This window comes from Oncorhynchus mykiss, unplaced genomic scaffold (genome assembly GCF_013265735.2).
Source record: "Oncorhynchus mykiss isolate Arlee unplaced genomic scaffold, USDA_OmykA_1.1 un_scaffold_218, whole genome shotgun sequence".
Classification (NCBI taxonomy): Eukaryota; Metazoa; Chordata; class Actinopteri; order Salmoniformes; family Salmonidae; genus Oncorhynchus; species Oncorhynchus mykiss.
The window spans coordinates 100,947-125,760 of NW_023493687.1; the positions used below are offsets into that span (position 1 = coordinate 100,947).

A 24,814-nucleotide genomic window follows, 5' to 3' on the forward strand; every position below is an offset into this window, starting at 1 on the left:
AACACGTTATACCCTATACCAGTACACTAACACGGTATACCCTATACCAGTACACTAACACGGTATACCCTATACCAGTACACTAACACGGTATACCCTATACCAGTACACTAACACGGTATACCCTATACCAGTAAACTAACACGGTATACCCTATACCAACACACTAACACGGTATACCCTATACCAGTACACTAACACGGTATACCCTATACCAGTACACTAACACGGTATACCCTATACCAGTAAACTAACACGGTATACCCTATACCAACACACTAACACGGTATACCCTATACCAGTACACTAACACGGTATACCCTATACCAGTACACTAACACGGTATACCCTATACCAGTACACTAACACGGTATACCCTATACCAACACAATTACACGGTATACCCTATACCAGTACACTAACACGGTATACCCTATACCAACACACTAACACGGTATACCCTATACCAGTACACTAACACGGTATACCCTATACCAGTACACTAACACGGTATACCCTATACCAGTACACTAACACGGTATACCCTATACCAGTATACTAACACGGTATACCCTATACCAGTACACTCCCTCTATCGGCTGCCACTGTAGGCTGTAATGTGTGTATGAGATGAGATGTACCGTCTCTGTTGGTGTCCATCTGTCTGAAGATCTTCTCTGTTCTCTTCTCTGGAGTAGACTCATCCTCTGGCATCTTCATCACAGACGACACCATCTTATAGATCGCCTGGAGAATAAACACACAGACACCATCTTATAGATCACCTGGAGAATTAAACACACAGACACCATCCTATAGATCACCTGGAGAATTAAACACACAGACACCATCTTATAGATCACCTGGAGAATAAACACACAGACACCATCTTATAGATCACCTGGAGAATTAAACACACAGACATCCTGGAGAATTAAACACACAGACACCATATTTTAGATCACCTGGAGAATTAAACACACAGACACCATCTTATAGATCACCTGGAGAATTAAACACACAGACACCATCTTATAGATCACCTGGAGAATTAAACACACAGACACCATCTTATAGATCACCTGGAGAATTAAACACACAGACACCATCTTATAGATCACCTGGAGAATTAAACACACAGACACCATTTTATAGATCACCTGGAGAATTAAACACACAGACACCATCTTATAGATCACCTGGAGAATTAAACACACAGACACCATCTTATAGATCACCTGGAGAATTAAACACACAGACATCCTGGAGAATTAAACACACAGACACCATCTTATAGATCACATGGAGAATTAAACACACAGACACCATCTTATACCCTGAACAAAAATATAAACACAACATGTAAAGTGTTGGTCTCATGAGCTGAAATAAAAGATCCCAGAAATGTAAAAAAAAAATAAAAAAAAATGGAGTGATAATATTTTTGTTCAGTATAGATGTCTACAAATAACAATGAATCTCTAAATGTTCCATGATGATAAAATGAGATCTTCACTCTGCAACACGGTCTGGAAGGTTCTATTGGAGGAATATGGTCTGGAAGGTTCTATTGGAGGAATATGGTCTGGAAGGTTCTATTGGAGGAATATGGTCTGGAAGGTTCTATTGGAGGAATATGGTCTGGAATGTTCTATTGGAGGAATATGGTCTAGAAGGTTCTATTGGAGGAATATGGTCTAGAAGGTTCTATTGGAGGAATATGGTCCAGACTACGGCTCTGCAACACGGTCTGGAAGGTTCTATTGGAGGAATATGGTCTGGAAGGTTCTATTGGAGGAATATGGTCTGGAAGGTTCTATTGGAGGAATATGGTCTGGAAGGTTCTATTGGAGGAATATGGTCTGGAAGGTTCTATTGGAGGAATATGTTCTGGAATGTTCTATTGGAGGAATATGGTCTGGAAGGTTCTATTGGAGGAATATGGTCTGGAATGTTCTACTGGAGGAATATGGTCTGGAAGGTTCTATTGGAGGAATATGGTCTGGAAGGTTCTATTGGAGGAATATGGTCTGGAAGGTTCTATTGGAGGAATCTGGTCTGGAAGGTTCTATTGGAGGAATAAGGTCTGGAAGGTTCTATTGGAGGAATATGGTCTGGAAGGTTCTATTGGAGGAATATGGTCTGGAAGGTTCTATTGGAGGAATATGGTCTGGAAGGTTCTATTGGAGGAATATGGTCTGGAAGGTTCTATTGGAGGAATATGGTCTGGAATGTTCTATTGGAGGAATATGGTCTGGAATGTTCTATTGGAGGAATATGGTCTGGAAGGTTCTATTGGAGGAATATGGTCTGGAAGGTTCTATTGGAGGAATATGGTCTGGAAGGTTCTATTGGAAGAATATGGTCCGGGCCACGGCTTTGCCAGTGATAATGGCATTGTCAAGAAATACTTGAATCCTTAGTCAATTATTTTTCTCTAAGTCTTTCTCTGCTAGATACATGGCCATAGGAAAGTCTTTAGAGTAAATGACCTGTTGAAACAGTACATGTAGCAGAGGGACTGTCTGCCAGCGAGCTGGGAGCTCGGACTGGTCTGGGACTGGGAGCTAGGACTGGTCTGGGACTGGGAGCTATGACTGGTCTGGGACTAGGAGCTATGACTGGTCTGGGACTGGGAGCTAGGACTGGTCTGGGACTGGGAGCTAGGACTGGTCTGGGACTGTCTGCCAGCGGGCTGGGAGCTCGATCTGGTCTGGGACTGGGAGCTAGGACTGGTCTGGGACTGGGAGCTAGGACGGAGCTAGGACTGTTCGGGGACGGAGCTAGGACTGAGCTAGGACTGGTCTGGGACTGTCTGCCAGCGGGCTGGGAGCTAGGACTGGTCTGGGACTGTCTGCCAGCGGGCTGGGAGCTCAAACTGGTCTGGGACTGTCTGCCAGAGGGCTGGGAGCTAGGACTGGTTTGGGACTGGGAGCTAGGACTGGTCTGGGACTGGGAGCTCGGACTGGTCTGGGACTGGGAACTCGGACTGGTCTGGGACTGGGAACTCGGACTGGTCTGGGACTGGGAACTCGGACTGGTCTGGGACTGGGAACTCGGACTGGTCTGGGACTGGGAACTCGGACTGGTCTGGGACTTGGAACTCGGACTGGTCTGGGAGTGTCTCCCAGCGGGCTGGGAGCTAGGTCTGGTCTGGGACTGTCTCCCAGCGGGCTGGCAGCTCTAACTGGTCTGGGACTGTCTGCCAGCGGGATGGGAGCTCCAGCATCTCAGACATGCTCATGCATCTGTTCCCATCCAGGTCGTGCATACCGTGCCTACAAATAACTCACACCAGAACTACAAATCCCAGCTCTCTGTTCCTGCCTCACCTGTACGATCTCCAGCATCTCAGACTTGCTGATGTATCCGTTCCCGTCCAGGTCGTACATGCTGAAGGCCCACTTCAATTTCTGCTCCAGCTTGCCCCGCGACGTGACGCTCAGAGCGATGATGAACTCCCGGAAGTCTATCGTCCCGTCCCCGTTGGCGTCGAAGGTGCGGAAGACGTGCTCTGCGAACTTGGAGGCGTCTCCGTAAGGGAAGAAGTTACCGTAGATCTTCTTAAACTCCTCCATGGAGAGGTTCCCGCTGGGGCAGTCCCTCAGGAAGCCCTTATACCACTCCTGAATCTCATGCTCTGTGAAGTCCGTGCTCTCCAGCAGATCCTGCATCACCTCAGGGCGGAGTTTGCTGTTCTGCTTCCCCATGACTGGTGGTTACTATAGTAACAGCTGGAAGAGAGAGAGAGAGAGGGGAAACAGAAGCTGAGAAAAGGAGAGGAAGATGTCCACTAGTACTGAAGACCATGATGATAACAGCTAACAGAAAGAACAACATGTTGGCTGTATGTTGACGGCTGTACAGAGAAATTAGAGATGCACATCCTACAAGACACAGGAGAAGAAAAAGGACCCACAACGTATGTTTGGTTGTTTGCATATCACATAAAGCTTCATTAGAAGACTACTTAGTTATCAGAGCAGCAAAGTAAGCAGACAGAACAGTATCTCTCTACTGCTATGCAACCAAACCGCCTGTATCCTTCTAAGGTACCCTCATTGTGGAACGAGGGAGAAGTGTACATCACTGTGCCCAGGAGTCTTCACATGCTCAAATATAACCAAACATATTGTTCTGTCTGAAGTGATGGAATATTCCATGCAGAAAGACAGACAGACACAAATATGTCCATGTACTGAACGTAAGGCTGTAGAAAACACCTGGAGACAGACACTACTGAACCTACGGCTGTAGAAAACACCTGGAGACAGACACTACTGAACGTAAGGCTGTAGAAAACACCTGGAGACAGACACTACTGAACCTACGGCTGTAGTAAACACCTGGAGACAGACACTACTGAACCTACGGCTGTAGAAAACACCTGGAGACAGACACTACTGAACCTACGGCTGTAGAAAACACCTGGAGACAGACACTACTGAACGTATGGCTGTAGAAAACACCTGGAGACAGACACTACTGAACCTACGGCTGTAGAAAACACCTGGAGACAGACACTACTGAACGTATGGCTGTAGAAAACACCTGGAGACAGACACTACTGAACCTACGGCTGTAGAAAACACCTGGAGACAGACACTACTGAACCTACGGCTGTAGAAAACACCTGGAGACAGACACTACTGAACCTACGGCTGTAGAAAACACCTGGAGACAGACACTACTGAACCTACGGCTGTAGAAAACACCTGGAGACAGACACTACTGAACGTATGGCTGTAGAAAACACCTGGAGACAGACACTACTGAACGTACGGCTGTAGTAAACACCTGGAGACAGACACTACTGAACCTACGGCTGTAGAAAACACCTGGAGACAGACACTACTGAACGTACGGCTGTAGTAAACACCTGGAGACAGACACTACTGAACCTACGGCTGTAGAAAACACCTGGAGACAGACACTACTGAACGTAAGGCTGTAGAAAACACCTGGAGACAGACACTACTGAACGTATGGCTGTAGAAAACACCTGGAGACAGACATTACTGAACGTAAGGCTGTAGAAAACACCTGGAGACAGACACTACTGAACCTACGGCTGTATAAAACACCTGGAGACAGACACTACTGAACCTACGGCTGTAGAAAACACCTGGAGACAGACACTACTGAACGCTAGCTTGCCTAGAGAACACCTAGACACAGACACTACTGAAGGCTAGCTTGCCTAGAGAACATACTGAGTGGACTTGATAAAGGTGCTGTGATCATACTACAGAACTATAACAGTTGACAGAGCGATGAGTCATACTACAGAACTATAACAGTTGACAGAGCGATGAGTCATACTACAGAACTATAACAGTTGACAGAGCGATGAGTCATACTACAGAACTATAACAGTTGACAGAGCGATGAGTCATACTACGGAACTATAACAGTTGACAGAGCGATGAGTCATACTACGGAACTATAACAGTTGACAGAGCGATGAGTCATACTACGGAACTATAACAGTTGACAGAGCGATGAGTCATACTACAGAACTATAACAGTTGACAGAGCGATGAGTCATACTACAGAACTATAACAGTTGACAGAGCGATGAGTCATACTACAGAACTATAACAGTTGACAGAGCGATGAGTCATACTACAGAACTATAACAGTTGACAGAGCGATGAGTCATACTACAGAACTATAACAGTTGACAGAGCGATGAGTCATACTACAGAACTATAACAGTTGACAGAGCGATGAGTCATACTACAGAACTATAACAGTTGACAGAGCGATGAGTCATACTACAGAACTATAACAGTTGACAGAGCGATGAGTCATACTACAGAACTATAACAGTTGACAGAGCGATGAGTCATACTACAGAACTATAACAGTTGACAGAGCGATGAGTCATACTACAGAACTATAACAGTTGACAGAGCGATGAGTCATACTACAGAACTATAACAGCTGACAGAGCGATGAGTCATACTACAGAACTATAACAGTTGACAGAGCGATGAGTCATACTACAGAACTATAACAGCTGACAGAGCGATGAGTCATACTACAGAACTATAACAGTTGACAGAGCGATGAGTCATACTACGGAACTATAACAGTTGACAGAGCGATGAGTCATACTACAGAACTATAACAGTTGACAGAGCGATGAGTCATACTACAGAACTATAACAGTTGACAGAGCGATGAGTCATACTACAGAACTATAACAGCTGACAGAGCGATGAGTCATACTACAGAACTATAATAGTTGACAGAGCGATGAGTCATACTACAGAACTATAACAGCTGACAGAGCGATGAGTCATACTACAGAACTATAACAGTTGACAGAGCGATGAGTCATACTACGGAACTATAACAGTTGACAGAGCGATGAGTCATAAGTCACCACTAAAAGCTACCTGGCTCCTTCCTCCTCAAATTCACAAAATCCACCACTTCAGTGCAAGACACCACTTCATAACAAACTCAACTTCACAAAGCTCATAGGTCCTTTATCGCTCAAGAGAAACAAGACACACTAAGTTCCGCACCAAACCCAACTTCATCAAGTTCCTAAGTGATTTCCGGATGGAGACGGGCCTTACACAGTGCAGCTCTAGAGAAGGGCTGGTAGATCGTCTACTATGTACCAGACAGAGCTGAGGCCTTACACAGTGCAGCTCTAGAGAAGGGCTGGTAGATCGTCTACTATGTACCAGACAGAGCTGAGGCCTTACACAGTGCAGCTCTAGAGAAGGGCTGGTAGATCGTCTACTATGTACCAGACAGAGCTGAGGCCTTACACAGTACAGCTCTAGAGAAGGGCTGGTAGATCGTCTACTATGTACCAGACAGAGCTGAGGCCTTACACAGTGCAGCTCTAGAGAAGGGCTGGTAGAACGTCTACTATGTACCAGACAGAGCTGAGGCCTTACACAGTGCAGCTCTAGAGAAGGGCTGGTAGATCGTCTATTATGTACCAGACAGAGCTGAAGCCTTACACAGTACAGCTCTAGAGAAGGGCTGGTAGATCGTCTACTATGTACCAGACAGAGCTGAGGCCTTACACAGTGCAGCTCTAGAGAAGGGCTGGTAGAGCGTCTAAGCTGAGGCCTTACACAGTGCAGCTCTAGAGAAGGGCTGGTAGATCGTCTAAGCTGAGGCCTTACACAGTGCAGCTCTAGAGAAGGGCTGGTAGAGCGTCTAAACTGAGGCCTTACACAGTGCAGCTCTAGAGAAGGGCTGGTAGAGCGTCTAAGCTGAGGCCTTACACAGTGCAGCTCTAGAGAAGGGCTGGTAGAGCGTCTAAACTGAGGCCTTACACAGTGCAGCTCTAGAGAAGGGCTGGTAGAGCGTCTAAGCTGAGGCCTTACACAGTGCAGCTCTAGAGAAGGGCTGGTAGAGCGTCTAAGCTGAGGCCTTACACAGTGCAGCTCTAGAGAAGGGCTGGTAGAGCGTCTAAGCTGAGGCCTTACACAGTGCAGCTCTAGAGAAAGGCTTGAATGTAGTTTGCATACACTTAGGTTGGAGTCATTTAAACTCGTTTTTCAACCACTCCACATATTTCTTGTTAACAAACTATAGTTTTGGCAAGTCGGTTAGGACATCTACTTTGTGCATTACACAAGAGTAATTTTTCCAAGAATTGTTTACAGACAGATTATTTAATTTATAATTCACTGTGTCACAATTCCAGTGGGTCAGAAGTTTACATACTAAGTTGACTGTGCCTTAAAACAGCTTGGAAAATTCCAGAAAATTATGTCACGGCTTTAGAAGCTTCTGATAGGCTAATTGACATAATTTGAGTCAATTGGAGGTGAACCTGTGGATGTATTTCAAGGCCTACCTTCAAACTCAGTGCCTCATTGCTTGACAAATCAAAAGAAATCAGCCAAGACCTCAGAAAAATAACTGTAGACCTCCACACGTCTGGTTCATTCAATTTCCTGAAGGTACCACGTTCATCTGTACAAACAATAGTTACGCAAGTCTAAACACCATGGGACCACATTCCACATTCTTAAAATAAAGTGGTGAGCCTAACTGACCTAAGACAGGGAATTTTTACTAGGATAATATGTCAGGAATTGTGAAAAACTGTCTGAAGGTGAATGTAAACTTCCGACTTCCAACTGTATGAACCAGACAGCTGCGGAGTAGAGGAGTCTGTCCTCAGGAGAATGTGTTCATCCTCCTCTCAGCGGCCGGAAAGTCTGTCTCATATCACAACGTCTCTGACGTTTCCTACTTTCCAAAAAAAATAGACCCTTTTACGTGGTATCCAATTGGTAGTAGTTACAGTCTTGTCTCATCGCTGCAACTCCAGTACGGACTCGGGAGAGGCGAAAGTCGAGAGCCGTGCGTTCTCCGAATCACAACCGAACCAAGCTTCTTGACACAATGCCCACTTAATCCGGAAGCCAGCCGCACCAATGTGTCGGAGGAAATACCGTACACCTGGCGACCGTGTCAGCGTGCCCGGCCCGCCAACAGTCGCTAGTTAGTGCGCGATGGGAAAAGGACATTCCTGCCGGCCAAACCCTCCCCTAACCCAGACAACGCTGGGCCAAACCCTCCCCTAACCCAGACAACGCTGGGCCAAACCCTCCCCTAACCTGGATGACGCTGGGCCAAACCCTCCCCTAACCCAGACGACACTGGGCCAAACCCTCCCCTAACCCGGACGACGCTGGGCCAAACCCTCCCCTAACCCGGACGACGCTGGGCCAAACCCTCCCCTAACCTGGATGACGCTGGGCCAAACCCTCCCCTAACCCAGACGACACTGGGCCATACCCTCCCCTAACCCGGACGACGCTGGGCCAAACCCTCCCCTAACCTGGATGACGCTGGGCCAAACCCTCCCCTAACCCGGACGACACTGGGCCAAACCCTCCCCTAACCTGGATGACGCTGGGCCAAACCCTCCCCTAACCCGGACGACGCTGGGCCAAACCCTCCCCTAACCCGGATGACGCTGGGCCAAACCCTCCCCTAACCCAGACGACGCTGGGCCAAACCCTCCCCTAACCCGGACGACACTGGGCCAAACCCTCCCCTAACCCAGACAACGCTGGGCCAAACCCTCCCCTAACCCGGACGACGCTGGGCCAAACCCTCCCCTAACCCAGACGACGCTGGGCCAAACCCTCCCCTAACCCAGACGACGCTGGGCCAAACCCTCCCCTAACCCGGACGACGCTGGGCCAAACCCTCCCCTAACCCGGACGACGCTGGGCCAAACCCTCCCCTAACCCGGACGACGCTGGGCCAAACCCTCCCCTAACCCGGACGACGCTGGGCCAAACCCTCCCCTAACCAGGACGACGCTGGGCCAAACCCTCCCCTAACCCGGACGACGCTGGGCCAATTGTGCGCCGCCCCATGGGTTTCCTGCTCGCGGCCGGCTGGACTCAAACCCAGAATCTCTAGAGGCACAGCGATGTCTTAAGACCACTGAGCCACTCGGGAGGCCCTCTCTGACAATTACTGCAACAGGAAGTGAGTTCCCCCCCCCCCTCTCTCTCTCTGTGAGGTCAGGTGTCTCTCTCTGTGAGGTCAGGTGTCTCTCTCTGTGAGGTCAGCTCTCTCTCTCTGTGAGGTCAGGTCTCTCTCTCTGTGAGGTCAGGTCTCTCTCTCTGTGAGGTCAGGTCTCTCTCTCTGTGAGGTCAGGCCTCTCTCTCTGTGAGGTCAGGCCTCTCTCTCTGTGAGGTCAGGTCTCTCTCTCTGTGAGGTCAGGTCTCTCTCTCTGTGAGGTCAGGTCTCTCTCTCTGTGAGGTCAGGTCTCTCTCTGTGAGGTCAGGTCTCTCTCTCTGTGAGGTCAGGTCTCTCTCTCTGTGAGGTCAGGTCTCTCTCTGTGAGGTCAGGTCTCTCTCTGTAAGGTCAGGTCTCTCTCTGTGAGGTCAGGTCTCTCTCTCTGAGGTCAGGTGTCTCTCTGTGAGGTCAGGTCTCTCTCTCTGAGGTCAGGTGTCTCTCTGTGAGGTCAGGTGTCTCTCTGTGAGGTCAGGTCTCTCTCTGTGAGGTCAGGTCTCTCTCTGTGAGGTCAGGTCTCTCTCTGTGAGGTCAGGTCTCTCTCTCTGAGGTCAGGTGTCTCTCTGTGAGGTCAGGTCTCTCTCTGTGAGGTCAGGTCTCTCTCTGTGAGGTCAGGTCTCTCTCTGTGAGGTCAGGTCTCTCTCTCTGAGGTCAGGTGTCTCTCTGTGAGGTCAGGTCTCTCTCTCTGAGGTCAGGTGTCTCTCTGTGAGGTCAGGTCTCTCTCTGTGAGGTCAGGTCTCTCTCTGTGAGGTCAGGTCTCTCTCTGTGAGGTCAGGTCTCTCTCTGTGAGGTCAGGTCTCTCTCTCTGAGGTCAGGTGTCTCTCTGTGAGGTCAGGTCTCTCTCTGTGAGGTCAGGTCTCTCTCTGTGAGGTCAGGTCTCTCTCTGTGAGGTCAGGTCTCTCTCTGTGAGGTCAGGTGTCTCTCTCTGAGGTCAGCTCTCTCTTTCTGTGAGGTCAGCTCTCTCTCTCTGTGAGGTCAGCTCTCTCTCTCTGTGAGGTCAGCTCTCTCTCTCTGTGAGGTCAGTTCTCTCTCTCTGTGAGGTCAGGTCTCTCTCTCTGTGAGGTCAGGTCTCTCTCTCTGTGAGGTCAGGTCTCTCTCTCTGTGAGGTCAGGTCTCTCTCTGTGAGGTCAGGTCTCTCTCTGTGAGGTCAGGTCTCTCTCTGTGAGGTCAGGTCTCTCTCTCTGTGAGGTCAGGTCTCTCTCTGTGAGGTCAGGTCTCTCTCTGTGGTCAGGTCTCTCTCTGTGAGGTCAGGTCTCTCTCTGTGAGGTCAGGTCTCTCTCTGTGAGGTCAGGTCTCTCTCTGTGAGGTCAGGTGTCTCTCTGTGAGGTCAGGTCTCTCTCTGTGAGGTCAGGTCTCTCTCTGTGAGGTCAGGTCTCTCTCTGTGAGGTCAGGTGTCTCTCTGTGAGGTCAGGTGTCTCTCTGTGAGGTCAGGTGTCTCTCTGTGAGGTCAGGTCTCTCTCTCTGAGGTCAGGTGTCTCTCTCTGTGAGGTCAGGTCTCTCTCTGTGAGGTCAGGTCTCTCTCTGTGAGGTCAGGTCTCTCTCTGTGAGGTCAGGTCTCTCTCTGTGAGGTCAGGTCTCTCTCTGTGAGGTCAGGTCTCTCTCTCTGAGGTCAGGTCTCTCTCTCTGAGGTCAGGTGTCTCTCTGTGAGGTCAGGTCTCTCTCTGTGAGGTCAGGTCTCTCTCTCTGTGAGGTCAGGTCTCTCTCTGTGGTCAGGTCTCTCTCTGTGAGGTCAGGTCTCTCTCTGTGAGGTCAGGTCTCTCTCTGTGAGGTCAGGTCTCTCTCTGTGAGGTCAGGTCTCTCTCTGTGAGGTCAGGTGTCTCTCTGTGAGGTCAGGTGTCTCTCTGTGAGGTCAGGTCTCTCTCTGTGAGGTCAGGTGTCTCTCTGTGAGGTCAGGTGTCTCTCTGTGAGGTCAGGTGTCTCTCTGAGGTCAGGTCTCTCTCTGTGAGGTCAGGTCTCTCTCTCTGAGGTCAGGTGTCTCTCTGTGAGGTCAGGTCTCTCTCTGTGAGGTCAGGTCTCTCTCTGTGAGGTCAGGTCTCTCTCTGTGAGGTCAGGTCTCTCTCTCTGAGGTCAGGTCTCTCTCTCTGAGGTCAGGTCTCTCTCTCTGAGGTCAGGTCTCTCTCTGTGAGGTCAGGTCTCTCTCTGTGAGGTCAGGTCTCTCTCTGTGAGGTCAGGTGTCTCTCTCTGTGAGGTCAGCTCTCTCTTTCTGTGAGGTCAGCTCTCTCTCTCTGTGAGGTCAGGTCTCTCTCTCTGTGAGGTCAGTTCTCTCTCTCTGTGAGGTCAGGTCTCTCTCTCTGTGAGGTCAGGTCTCTCTCTCTGTGAGGTCAGGTCTCTCTCTCTGTGAGGTCAGGTCTCTCTCTCTGTGAGGTCAGGTCTCTCTCTGTGAGGTCAGGTCTCTCTCTGTGAGGTCAGGTCTCTCTCTCTGTGAGGTCAGGTCTCTCTCTGTGAGGTCAGGTCTCTCTCTGTGAGGTCAGGTCTCTCTCTCTCTGTGGTCAGGTCTCTCTCTGTGAGGTCAGGTCTCTCTCTGTGAGGTCAGGTCTCTCTCTGTGAGGTCAGGTCTCTCTCTGTGAGGTCAGGTCTCTCTCTGTGAGGTCAGGTCTCTCTCTGTGAGGTCAGGTGTCTCTCTGTGAGGTCAGGTGTCTCTCTGTGAGGTCAGGTCTCTCTCTGTGAGGTCAGGTCTCTCTCTGTGAGGTCAGGTCTCTCTCTGTGAGGTCAGGTCTCTCTCTGTGAGGTCAGGTGTCTCTCTGTGAGGTCAGGTGTCTCTCTGTGAGGTCAGGTGTCTCTCTGAGGTCAGGTGTCTCTCTGAGGTCAGGTCTCTCTCTGTGAGGTCAGGTGTCTCTCTGTGAGGTCAGGTCTCTCTCTGTGAGGTCAGGTCTCTCTCTGTGAGGTCAGGTCTCTCTCTGTGAGGTCAGGTCTCTCTCTGTGAGGTCAGGTCTCTCTCTGTGAGGTCAGGTCTCTCTCTGTGAGGTCAGGTCTCTCTCTGTGAGGTCAGGTCTCTCTCTGTGAGGTCAGGTCTCTCTCTCTGAGGTCAGGTGTCTCTCTCTGAGGTCAGGTGTCTCTCTGTGAGGTCAGGTCTCTCTCTGTGAGGTCAGGTCTCTCTCTGTGAGGTCAGGTCTCTCTCTGTGAGGTCAGGTCTCTCTCTCTGAGGTCAGGTGTCTCTCTGTGAGGTCAGGTGTCTCTCTGTGAGGTCAGGTCTCTCTCTGTGAGGTCAGGTCTCTCTCTGTGAGGTCAGGTCTCTCTCTGTGAGGTCAGGTCTCTCTCTGTGAGGTCAGGTCTCTCTCTGTGAGGTCAGGTCTCTCTCTCTGAGGTCAGGTCTCTCTCTCTGAGGTCAGGTCTCTCTCTCTGAGGTCAGGTCTCTCTCTGTGAGGTCAGGTCTCTCTCTCTGAGGTCAGGTGTCTCTCTGTGAGGTCAGGTGTCTCTCTGTGAGGTCAGGTCTCTTTCTGTGAGGTCAGGTCTCTCTCTGTGAGGTCAGGTCTCTCTCTGTGAGGTCAGGTCTCTCTCTGTGAGGTCAGGTCTCTCTCTGTGAGGTCAGGTCTCTCTCTGTGAGGTCAGGTCTCTCTCTGTGAGGTCAGGTCTCTCTCTCTGAGGTCAGGTGTCTCTCTGTGAGGTCAGGTCTCTCTCTGTGAGGTCAGGTCTCTCTCTGTGAGGTCAGGTCTCTCTCTGTGAGGTCAGGTCTCTCTCTCTGAGGTCAGGTGTCTCTCTGTGAGGTCAGGTCTCTCTCTGTGAGGTCAGGTGTCTCTCTGTGAGGTCAGGTCTCTCTCTGTGAGGTCAGGTCTCTCTCTGTGAGGTCAGGTCTCTCTCAATTCAACTCCATTCAAAAGGTCTTTATTGGCATGGGAAACTAATTATACATACAAAAGTATGTGGACACAGAGACAGGAGAGGAGACATGGACAGGGACAGGAGACATGGACAGAGAGAGGAGACATGGACAGGGAGAGGAGACATGGACAGGGAGAGGAGACATGGACAGGGAGAGGAGACATGGACAGGGAGAGGAGACATGGACAGGGAGAGGAGACATGGACAGGGAGAGGAGACATGGACAGAGAGAGGAGACATGGACAGAGAGAGGAGACATGGACAGGGAGAGGAGACATGGACAGGGAGAGGAGACATGGACAGGGAGAGGAGACATGGACAGGGAGAGGAGACATGGACAGGGAGAGGAGACATGGACAGAGACAGGAGAGGAGACATGGACAGAGAGAGGAGACATGGACAGGGAGAGGAGACATGGACAGGGAGAGGAGACATGGACAGGGAGAGGAGACATGGACAGGGAGAGGAGACATGGACAGGGAGAGGAGACATGGACAGGGAGAGGAGACATGGACAGAGACAGGAGAGGAGACATGGACAGAGAGAGGAGACATGGACAGGGAGAGGAGACATGGACAGGGAGAGGAGACATGGACAGAGACAGGAGAGGAGACATGGACAGAGACAGGAGAGGAGACATGGACAGGGAGAGGAGACATGGACAGGGAGAGGAGACATGGACAGGGAGAGGAGACATGGACAGGAGACATGGACAGGGAGAGGAGACATGGACAGGGAGAGGAGACATGGACAGGGAGAGGAGACATGGACAGGGAGAGGAGACATGGACAGGGACAGGAGACATGGACAGGGAGAGGAGACATGGACAGAGACAGGAGACATGGACAGGGAGAGGAGACATGGACAGGGAGAGGAGACATGGACAGGGACAGGAGACATGGACAGGGACAGGAGACATGGACAGGGAGAGGAGACATGGACAGGGAGAGGAGACATGGACAGGGAGAGGAGACATGGACAGGGAGAGGAGACATGGACAGAGACAGGAGACATGGACAGGGAGAGGAGACATGGACAGGGACAGGAGACATGGACAGGGAGAGGAGACATGGACAGGGAGAGGAGACATGGACAGGGAGAGGAGACATGGACAGGGAGAGGAGACATGGACAGGGAGAGGAGACATGGACAGGGAGAGGAGACATGGACAGGGAGAGGAGACATGGACAGGGAGAGGAGACATGGACAGAGACAGGAGAGGAGACATGGACAGGGAGAGGAGACATGGACAGAGACAGGAGAGGAGACATGGACAGAGACAGGAGAGGAGACATGGACAGAGACAGGAGAGGAGACATGGACAGAGACAGGAGAGGAGACATGGACAGAGACAGGAGAGGAGACATGGACAGAGACAGGAGTCATGCTGTCCATCACACAGGACACCCGTTAGGATCTCTCCACCTCCCCTAGAGAGACAGGACACCCGTTAGGATCTCTCCACCTCCCCTAGAGAGACAGGACACCCGTTAGGATCTCTCCACCTCCCCTAGAGAGACAGGACACCCGTTAGGATCTCTCCACCTCCCCTAGAGAGACAGGACACCCGTTAGGATCTCTCCACCTCCCCTAGAGAGACAGGACACCCGTTAGGATCTCTCCACCTCCCCTAGAGAGACAGGACACCCGTTAGGATCTCTCCACCTCCCCTAGAGAGACAGGACACCCGTTAGGATCTCTCCACCTCCCCTAGAGAGACAGGACACCCGTTAGGATCTCTCCACCTCCCCTAGAGAGAGACACTCAGCATTCTGGAGACCTTTAAACTGCCGCCTGGTTCTCTCAGTAGTTGCCATGGAAACCTCCAGCACAGACTAGAGACCATTGATAAGCTGTAAAAACACCCTGAGAGAGAGGGGAGATGGAGGGAGGAAAAATGGAGAGATGGGAGGGAGGAGATATGGAGGGAGGGGGTATGGAAGGAGAAAGGAGGGAGGAAGGAGATATGTAGGGAACGGAGGAGATATGGAGAGAAGGGAGGGGGTATGGGAGGAGAAAGGAGGGAACGGAGGAGATATGGAGGGAGGGGGTATGGGAGGAGAAAGGAGGGAACGGAGGAGAGTGAGGGGAGAAGAGTGAGGGCTGCTGGTTAGTGGGGTGTGTGTGATTAACCTGAGAGAGGGGGGGGGGGGGGGCTGGTGGTTAGTGGGGTGTGTGTGTGTGTGTGTGATTGACCTGAGAGAGTGAGGGGAGAAGAGTGAGGGCTGATGGTTAGTGGGGTGTGTGTGATTGACCTGAGAGAGGGGGGGGGGGTGGGGGGGGGGGGGGCTGGTGGTTAGTGGGGTGTGTGTGATTGACCTGAGAGAGGGGGGGGGGGGGGCTGGTGGTTAGTGGGGTGTGTGTGATTGAACTGAGAGGGGGAGAAGAGTGAGGGCTGGTGGTTAGTGGGGTGTGTGTGATTGACCTGAGAGAGGGGGGGAGGGGGGGGGGGGGGGCGCTGGTGGTTAGTGGGGTGTGTGTGATTGACCTGAGAGAGTGAGGGGAGAAGAGTGAGAGCTGGTGGTTAGTGGGGTGTGTGTGATTGACCTGAGAGGGGGGGAGGGGGGTAGCTGGCTTTAGCCTGGCTAAAAGGACAGCCTATAGATCATATGAAGGACCCAAGCCACAACACTGCCTCCACAGCTGAGGAGAGGATGATACAGGGGTCGACATGTCCAGGTAAGAAACAGCACGGTGACAACAGCACGGTGACAACAGCACGGTGACATCACCACAACAGCACGGTGACAACAGCACGGTGACAACAGCACGGTGACAGCAGCACGGTGACAACAGCACGGTGACAACAGCACGGTGACAACAGCACGGTGACATCACCACAACAGCACGGTGACAACAGCACAGTGACATGGTGACAACAGCACGGTGACAACAGCACGGTGACAACAGCACGGTGGCATCACCACAACAGCATGGTGACAACAGCACGGTGACATGGTGACAACAGCACGGTGACATGGTGACAACAGCACGGTGACATCACCACAACAGCACGGTGACAACAGCACGGTGACAACAGCACGGTGACATGGTGACAACAGCACGGTGACAACAGCACGGTGACATGGTGACAACAGCACGGTGACAACAGCACGGTGACATGGTGACAACAGCACGGTGACAACAGCACGGTGACATGGTGACAACAGCACGGTGACAACAGCACGGTGACATCACCACGACAGCACGGTGACAACAGCACGGTGACAACAGCACGGTGACATGGTGACAACAGCACGGTGACAACAGCACGGTGACATGGTGACAACAGCACGGTGACATGGTGACAACAGCACGGTGACATGGTGACAACAGCACGGTGACATGGTGACAACAGCACGGTGACATGGTGACAACAGCACGGTGACATGGTGACAACAGCACGGTGACATGGTGACAACAGCACGGTGACATGGTGACAACAGCACGGTGACATGGTGACAACAGCACGGTGACAACAGCACGATGACATCACCACAACAGCACGGTGACAACAGCACGGTGACAACAGCCCGGTGACAACAGCCCGGTGACAACAGCCCGGTGACAACAGCACGGTGACATCACCACAACAGCACGGTGACAACAGCACGGTGACAACAGCACGGTGACAACAGCCCGTGACAACAGCCCGTGACAACAGCCCGTGACAACAGCCCGTGACAACAGCATGGTGACAACAGCACGGTGACATCACCACAACAGCACAGTGACAACAGCACGGTGACAACAGCACGGTGACAACAGCACGGTGACAACAGCACGGTGAAAGCCAGAGCGTATCACAAGGAGACGCCCCTTTAGGAAAAAGGCATTGCTACAACACGTAGACCGGCTACAACACGTAGACCGGCTACAACATGCTTACCGGCTACAACACGTAGACCGGCTACAACATGCTTACCGGCTACAACACGTAGACCGGCTACAACACGTAGACTTTTTGGACATGGACGGTAAGACACCTCATATTTCAGCTTAGAGGAAAATTGATTGAGACAACAAAGCTCCAGACCCCCCCCCCCCCCCCCCCCCTCCTCCTTGCCTACTACGACAGCTGCTCTGTGGGGGAATGACCTGCTCCCCCCCCACCTCCCCCTCTCCTACTACGACAGCTGCTCTGTGGGGGAATGACCTGCTACCCCCCCACCTCCCCCTCTCCTACTACGACAGCTGCTCTGTGGGGGAATGTCCTGCTCCCTTAAGACTCAGAAATAACCGGATGTATCTGGTTTTCAGGGACGGTATCTTCAGCTTCCGTTTCCCCTGAAAACCGGATGTGGGGACTCCGCTCAGGGGTTTCTGTTATGCCTGCCACTCTGGGATAAGCTGTAAACACTCACATAGAAGATGAGGAGAGGGGAAAGGACGAAGAGGACGAGAGGGAGGAGGAAGAAGAGAGGGAGGACGAAGAGGACGAGAGGGAGGAGGTGAAAGAGGACAAGCAGGAGGAAGAGGAGGAGCGGGAGAAAGAGGAGGAGGACGAAGAGGAGGAGGAAGAGGACGAGGAGAGGGAAGAGGAGAGGGAAGAGGGAGTAGGAGAGGGAGGACGAAGAGGAGGAGCAGGAGGAAGAGGAGCAAGACACTCCCCAGGCCCACTCTACTGTACCCACCCCTGCCTAACCCACCCTGCCTAACCCACCCTGCCTAACCCACCCTGCCTAACCCACTCTGCCTAACCCACCCTGCCTAACCCACCCTGCCTAACCCACCCTGCCTAACCCACCCTGCCTAAACCACCCTGCCTAACCCACCCTGCCTAACCCACCCTGCCTAACCCACCCTGCCTAACCCACCCTGCCTAACCCACTGTATTACAGTCTACAGTATTTTAGTCAATGCCACTGACATTGCTGGTCCTAATATTCATATATTTTTAAAATTCCATTCTTTTACTTTTAGATGTGTGAATTGTTGTGAATTGTTAGATACTACTGTACTGTTGGAGCTAGGAACACAAGCATTTAGTTAGATACTACTGTACTGTTGGAGCTAGGAACACAAGCATTTAGTTAGATACTACTGCACTGTTGGAGCTAGGAACACAAGCATTTAGTTAGATACTACTGTACTGTTGGAGCTAGGAACACAAGCATTTAGTTAGATACTACTGTACTGTTGGAGCTAGGAACACAAGCATTTAGTTAGATACTACTGTACTGTTGGAGCTAGGAACACAAGCATTTAGTTAGATACTACTGTACTGTTGGAGCTAGGAACACAAGCATTTAGTTAGATACTACTGTACTGTTGGAGCTAGGAACACAAGCATTTAGTTAGATACTACTGTACTGTTGGAGCTAGGAACACAAGCATTTAGTTAGATACTACTGTACTGTTGGAGCTAGGAACACAAGCATGTAGTTAGATATTACTGTACTGTTGGAGCTAGGAACACAAGCATTTAGTTAGATACTACTGCACTGTTGGAGCTAGAAACACAAGCATTTCACTTTTAGTAGCCTGACAATCCCCTGCCACTAGCAGGTAAGTAGCCTGACAATCCCCTGCCACTAGCGGGTAAGTAGCCTGACAATCCCCTGCCACTAGGGGGTAAGTAGCCTGACAATCCCCTGCCACTAGCAGGTAAGTAGCCTGACAATCCCCTGCCACTAGCAGGTAAGTAGCCTGACAATCCCCTGCCACTAGCAGGTAAGTAGCCTGACAATCCCCTGCCACTAGCAGGTAAGTAGCCTGACAATCCCCTGCCACTAGCAGGTAAGTAGCCTGACAATCCCCTGCCACTAGCAGGTAAGTAGCCTGACAATCCCCTGCCACTAGCAGGTAAGTAGCCTGACAATCCCCTGCCACTAGCAGGTAAGTGGCCTGACAATCCCCTGCCACTAGCAGGTAAGTGGCCTGACAATCCCCTGCCACTAGCAGGTAAGTAGCCTGACAATCCCCTGCCACCAGGAGGTAAGTAGCCTGACACTCCCATGCCACTAGCAGGTAAGTAGCCTGACAATCCCCTGCCACTAGCAGGTAAGTAGCCTGACAATCCCCTGCCACTAGCAGGTAAGTAGCCTGACAATCCCCTGCCACTAGCAGGTAAGTAGCCTGACAATCCCCTGCCACTAGCAGGTAAGTAGCCTGACAATCCCGCCACTAGCAGGTAAGTAGCCTGACAATCCCCTGCCACTAGCAGGTAAGTAGCCTGACAATCCCCTGCCACTAGCAGGTAAGTAGCCTGACAATCCCCTGCCACTAGCAGGTAAGTAGCCTGACAATCCCCTGCCACTAGCAGGTAAGTGGCCTGACAATCCCCTGCCACTAGCAGGTAAGTGGCCTGACAATCCCCTGCCACTAGCAGGTAAGTAGCCTGACAATCCCCTGCCACTAGCAGGTAAGTGGCCTGACAATCCCCTGCCACTAGCAGGTAAGTAGCCTGACAATCCCCTGCCACTAGCAGGTAAGTAGCCTGACAATCCCCTGCCACTAGCAGGTAAGTAGCCTGACAATCCCCTGCCACTAGCAGGTAAGTAGCCTGACAATCCCCTGCCACTAGCAGGTAAGTGGCCTGACAATCCCCTGCCACTAGCAGGTAAGTGGCCTGACAATCCCCTGCCACTAGCAGGTAAGTAGCCTGACAATCCCCTGCCACTAGCAGGTAAGTGGCCTGACAATCCCCTGCCACTAGCAGGTAAGTGGCCTGACAATCCCCTGCCACTATCAGGTAAGTGGCCTGACAATCCCCTGCCACTAGCAGGTAAGTAGCCTGACAATCCCCTGCCACTAGCAGGTAAGTGGCCTGACAATCCCCTGCCACTATCAGGTAAGTGGCCTGACAATCCCCTACCACTAGCAGGTAAGTAGCCTGACAATCCCCTGCCACTAGCAGGTAAGTGGCCTGACAATCCCCTGCCACTAGCAGGTAAGTAGCCTGACAATCCCCTGCCACCAGGAGGTAAGTGGCCTGACAATCCCCTGCCACTAGCAGGTAAGTAGCCTGACAATCCCCTGCCACTAGCAGGTAAGTAGCCTGACAATCCCCTGCCACTAGCAGGTAAGTAGCCTGACAATCCCCTGCCACTAGCAGGTAAGTAGCCTGACAATCCCCTGCCACTAGCAGGTAAGTAGCCTGACAATCCCCTGCCACTAGCAGGTAAGTAGCCTGAGTTGGGTGTTTGCCAGAGACTGGCCCATTGGGAGGGGTTCAACAACTAAAGGATCTGAATCAGTGTTGAAAAGGAGTCAACAACTAGAAGATCTGAATCAGTGTGTAAAAGGAGTCAACAACTAGAGGACCTGAATCAGTGTTTAAAAGGAGTCAACAACTAGAGGATCTGAATCAGTGTTTAAAAGGAGTCAACAACTAGAGGATATGAATCAGTGTTTAAAAGGAGTCAACAACTAGAGGATCTGAATCAGTGTTTAAAAGGAGTCAACAACTAGAGGATCTGAATCAGTGTTGAAAAGGAGTCAACAACTAGAGGATCTGAATCAGTGTTTAAAAGGAGTCAACAACTAGAGGATCTGAATCAGTGTTGAAAAGGAGTCAACAACTAGAGGATCTGAATCAGTGTTTAAAAGGAGTCAACAACTAGAGGATCGGAATCAGTGTTGAAAAGGAGTCAACAACTAGAGGATCTGAATCAGTGTTGAAAAGGAGTCAACAACTAGAGGATCTGAATCAGTGTTTAAAAGGAGAAAGGAGTCAACAACTAGAGGATCTGAATCAGTGTTTAAAAGGAGTCAACAACTAAAGGATCTGAATCAGTGTTTAAAAGGAGTCAACAACTAGAGGATCTGAATCAGTGTTTAAAAGGAGTCAACAACTAGAGGATCTGATTCAGTGTTTAAAAGGAGTCAACAACTAGAGGATCTGAATCAGTGTTGAAAAGGAGTCAACAACTAGAGGATCTGAATCAGTGTTGAAAAGGAGTCAACAACTAGAGGATCTGAATCAGTGTTTAAAAGGAGTCAACAACTAGAGGATCTGAATCAGTGTTTAAAAGGAGTCAACAACTAGAGGATCTGAATCAGTGTTGAAAAGGAGTCAACAACTAGAGGATCTGAATCAGTGTGTAAAAGGAGTCAACAACTAGAGGATCTGAATCAGTGTGTAAAAGGAGTCAACAACTAAAGGATCTGAATCAGTGTTGAAAAGGAGTCAACAACTAGAGGATCTGAATCAGTGTGTAAAAGGAGTCCCACCAGAACAGACACGCGTCACTCCCTCCAACATGGCTTCAGCCTATTGTCTAACAACATGTTCGGTTTGATGCCTCTCCTAGAACAGCTTCTGCTCGATGAGCCCGCTACAGGTTCTAACGGCGTTCCGTTCAGCCGTGTCTCTAAAAAGGGGCCTGCTCCTTCGTCACGTTGCCGCGGCAACAGACTCGGCACGCACAACCAGCCTGTTATTGATACAGAAGAAGAGGAACAACAATAAATCAAACGAGGAAAGAAAATATCAAAAAGAAAAGACATTTTCCTCAACGAATCATCCAACTAAAACTAGAAACCTCACAACGTTGTCGCTGGATTACTGCCAGATTACACCACAAGGTATTTGTTGACCAAAGTAGCTATTTCTGTAGCGTAAAAGAGCAACAGTTTTGCAGGAGGTTCTGTACCAGTCCTGAGTCAAATACACGTGTTACCGCCTTCAAATACACGAGGTACCCCCCCCCCCCCCGCCCTCTCCTCACATGCAGGAAATCACTGTACTGGTCAGACTAGTGGCTGCATCATGTAGGAGGAGGTCAGTGTGTTTGGAGGAGCCTCTGCAGTCTACAGGAGGGTTGGGGATCAGTGTGCCTGCAGGAGGGCTGGGGGTCAGTGTGTTTAGAGGAGGGCTGGGGGTCAGTGTGTTTGGAGGAGCCTCTGCAGTCTACAGGAGGGCTGGGGGTCAGTGTGTTTGGAGGAGCCGCTGCAGTCTACAGGAGGGCTGGGGGTCAGTGTGCCTGCAGGAGCCTCTGCAGTCTACAGGAGGGCTGGGGGTCAGTGTGTTTGGAGGAGCCTCTGCAGTCTACAGCAGGGGGGGAGGGGGGCGTGACTAATGTGTTGGTTCCCTTGTGAGGTTCCTTAAATCCATCAGCAGGCAATTGGCAGGAAGGAGGAATGTCTAACCCCTCCCAGGGCTCGGCAGAGAGGAGAGGAGAGGGACAGCCAGACAGCCCTCTCCAACTCATCAGGACAGACAAACAGCCCTCTCCAACTCATCAGGACAGACAGCCAGCCCTCTCCAACTCATCAGGACAGACAGCCAGCCCTCTCCAACTCATCAGGACAGACAGACAGCCCTCTCCAACTCACCAGGACAGACAGACAGCCCTCTCCAACTCACCAGGACAGACAGCCAGCCCTCTCCAACTCATCAGGACAGGCAGCCAGCCCAACTCATTAGTTGAGTGTACTGCAGCAGCATACCCATGCTGGTATAAAGAGGGGCTCCAGGGACATGCCCTGCAGCCCTGGGGTCCAAACGAACACAGCCCCACTTCCTGTGGTCAGACAGAAATATAGCAACAGGATATGACATAATGGAAAATAACAAACAAAGAGAAAGTAGCATCAGGACAAGGAAACAGGAAGTCAGGGGTCGAGCTGACTCGTCTACCGCTGTTATCATACCATCTGAATACAGCCACAGACCACTCCTTTCTGAAACGGAGGGAAACATTCAAACATGGCTCCTGAAATGTTTCCATGACAGAGCAGCAGTCAGATGTCTTCATCAGGTCTTCATCCTCCTCTGAAACAGAGCAGCAGATGTCTTCATCAGGTCTTCATCCTCTTCATCGTCCTCTGAAACAGAGCAGCAGATGTCTTCATCAGGTCTTCATCCTCTTCATCGTCCTCTGAAACAGAGCATCAGATGTCTTCACCAGGTCTTCATCCTCCTCTGAAACAGAGCAGCAGATGTCTTCATCAGGTCTTCATCCTCCTCTGAAACAGAGCAGCAGTCAGATGTCTTCATCAGGTCTTCATCCTCTTCATCCTCCTCTGAAACAGAGCAGCAGATGTCTTCATCAGGTCTTCATCCTCCTCTGAAACAGAGCAGCAGATGTCTTCATCAGGTCTTCATCCTCCTCTGAAACAGAGCAGCAGATGTCTTCATCAGGTCTTCATCCTCTTCATCCTCCTCTGAAACAGAGCAGCAGATGTCTTCATCAGGTCTTCATCCTCTTCATCCTCCTCTGAAACAGAGCAGCAGATGTCTTCATCAGGTCTTCATCCTCTTCATCCTCCTCTGAAACAGAGCAGCAGATGTCTTCATCAGGTCTTCATCCTCCTCTGAAACAGAGCAGCAGATGTCTTCATCAGGTCTTCATCCTCCTCTGACTTCCTGATACAGTAACTCTGGAGGAGCAGGACAGGCCTAATGTGGACAATCAGCTGTAGACACAGACAGGGACTGGCATGGTTCTCTCTCAACACAATGCCTCGTAGTAACAGACACAGACAGGGACCGGCATGGTTCTCTCTCAACACAATGCCTCGTAGTAACAGACACAGACAGGGACCGGCATGGTTCTCTCAACACAATGCCTCGTAGTAACAGACACAGACAGGGACTGGCATGGTTCTCTCTCAACACAATGCCTCGTAGTAACAGACACAGACAGGGACCGGCATGGTTCTCTCAACACAATGCCTCGTAGTAACAGACACAGACAGGGACTGGCATGGTTCTCTCTCAACACAATGCCTCGTAGTAACAGACAGGGACTGGCATGGTTCTCTCTCAACACAATGCCTCGTAGTAACAGACACAGACAGGGACTGGCATGGTTCTCGCTCAACACAATGCCTCGTAGACACAGACAGGGACTGGCATGGTTCTCTCTCTCAACACAATGCCTCGTAGTAACAGACAGGGACTGGCATGGTTCTCTCTCAACACAATGCCTCGTAGTAACAGACAGGGACTGGCATGGTTCTCTCTCAACACAATGCCTCGTAGTAACAGACACAGACAGGGACTGGCATGGTTCTCGCTCAACACAATGCCTCGTAGACACAGACAGGGACTGGCATGGTTCTCTCTCTCAACACAATGCCTCGTAGTAACAGACACAGACTGGCATGGTTCTCTCTCAACACAATGCCTCGTAGTAACAGACAGGGACTGGCATGGTTCTCTCTCTCAACACAATGCCTCGTAGTAACAGACACAGACAGGGACTGGCATGGTTCTCTCTCAACACAATGCCTCGTAGACACAGACAGGGACTGGCATGGTTCTCTCTCAACACAATGCCTCGTAGACACAGACAGGGACTGGCATGGTTCTCTCTTTACACAATTCCTCGCAGTAACAGACACAGACAGGGACTGGCATGGTTCTCTCTCAACACAATGCCTCGTAGTAACAGACAGAGACTGGCATGCTTCTCTCTTAACACAATTCCTTGCAGTAACAGACACAGACAGGGACTGGCATGGTTCTCTCTCAACACAATGCCTCGTAGTAACAGACAGGGACTGGCATGGTTCTCTCTCAACACAA

General features: G+C 50.8%; 1 protein-coding gene across 12 annotated transcripts in view; it reads right to left on the reverse strand.

Moving 5' to 3' along the window:
- ncalda (neurocalcin delta a) overlaps nt 1-24,814 on the reverse strand; it is a 93,305-nt gene that overhangs the window by 9,001 nt on the left and 59,490 nt on the right. For 11 of the 12 annotated variants that reach the window (XM_036973035.1, XM_036973029.1, XM_036973034.1 and 8 more), the window contains 2 exons: nt 3,333-3,734; nt 642-747 (listed from right to left, as the gene is read on the reverse strand). In XM_036973035.1, the coding sequence (XP_036828930.1) occupies nt 642-747; nt 3,333-3,710 (484 nt within the window). In that variant the 5' untranslated portion in view covers nt 3,711-3,734. Of the gene's footprint in view, nt 1-641; nt 748-3,332; nt 3,735-22,648; nt 22,672-24,814 lie in introns of those variants that run through there. The other variant, XM_036973036.1, reaches the window with a different exon arrangement.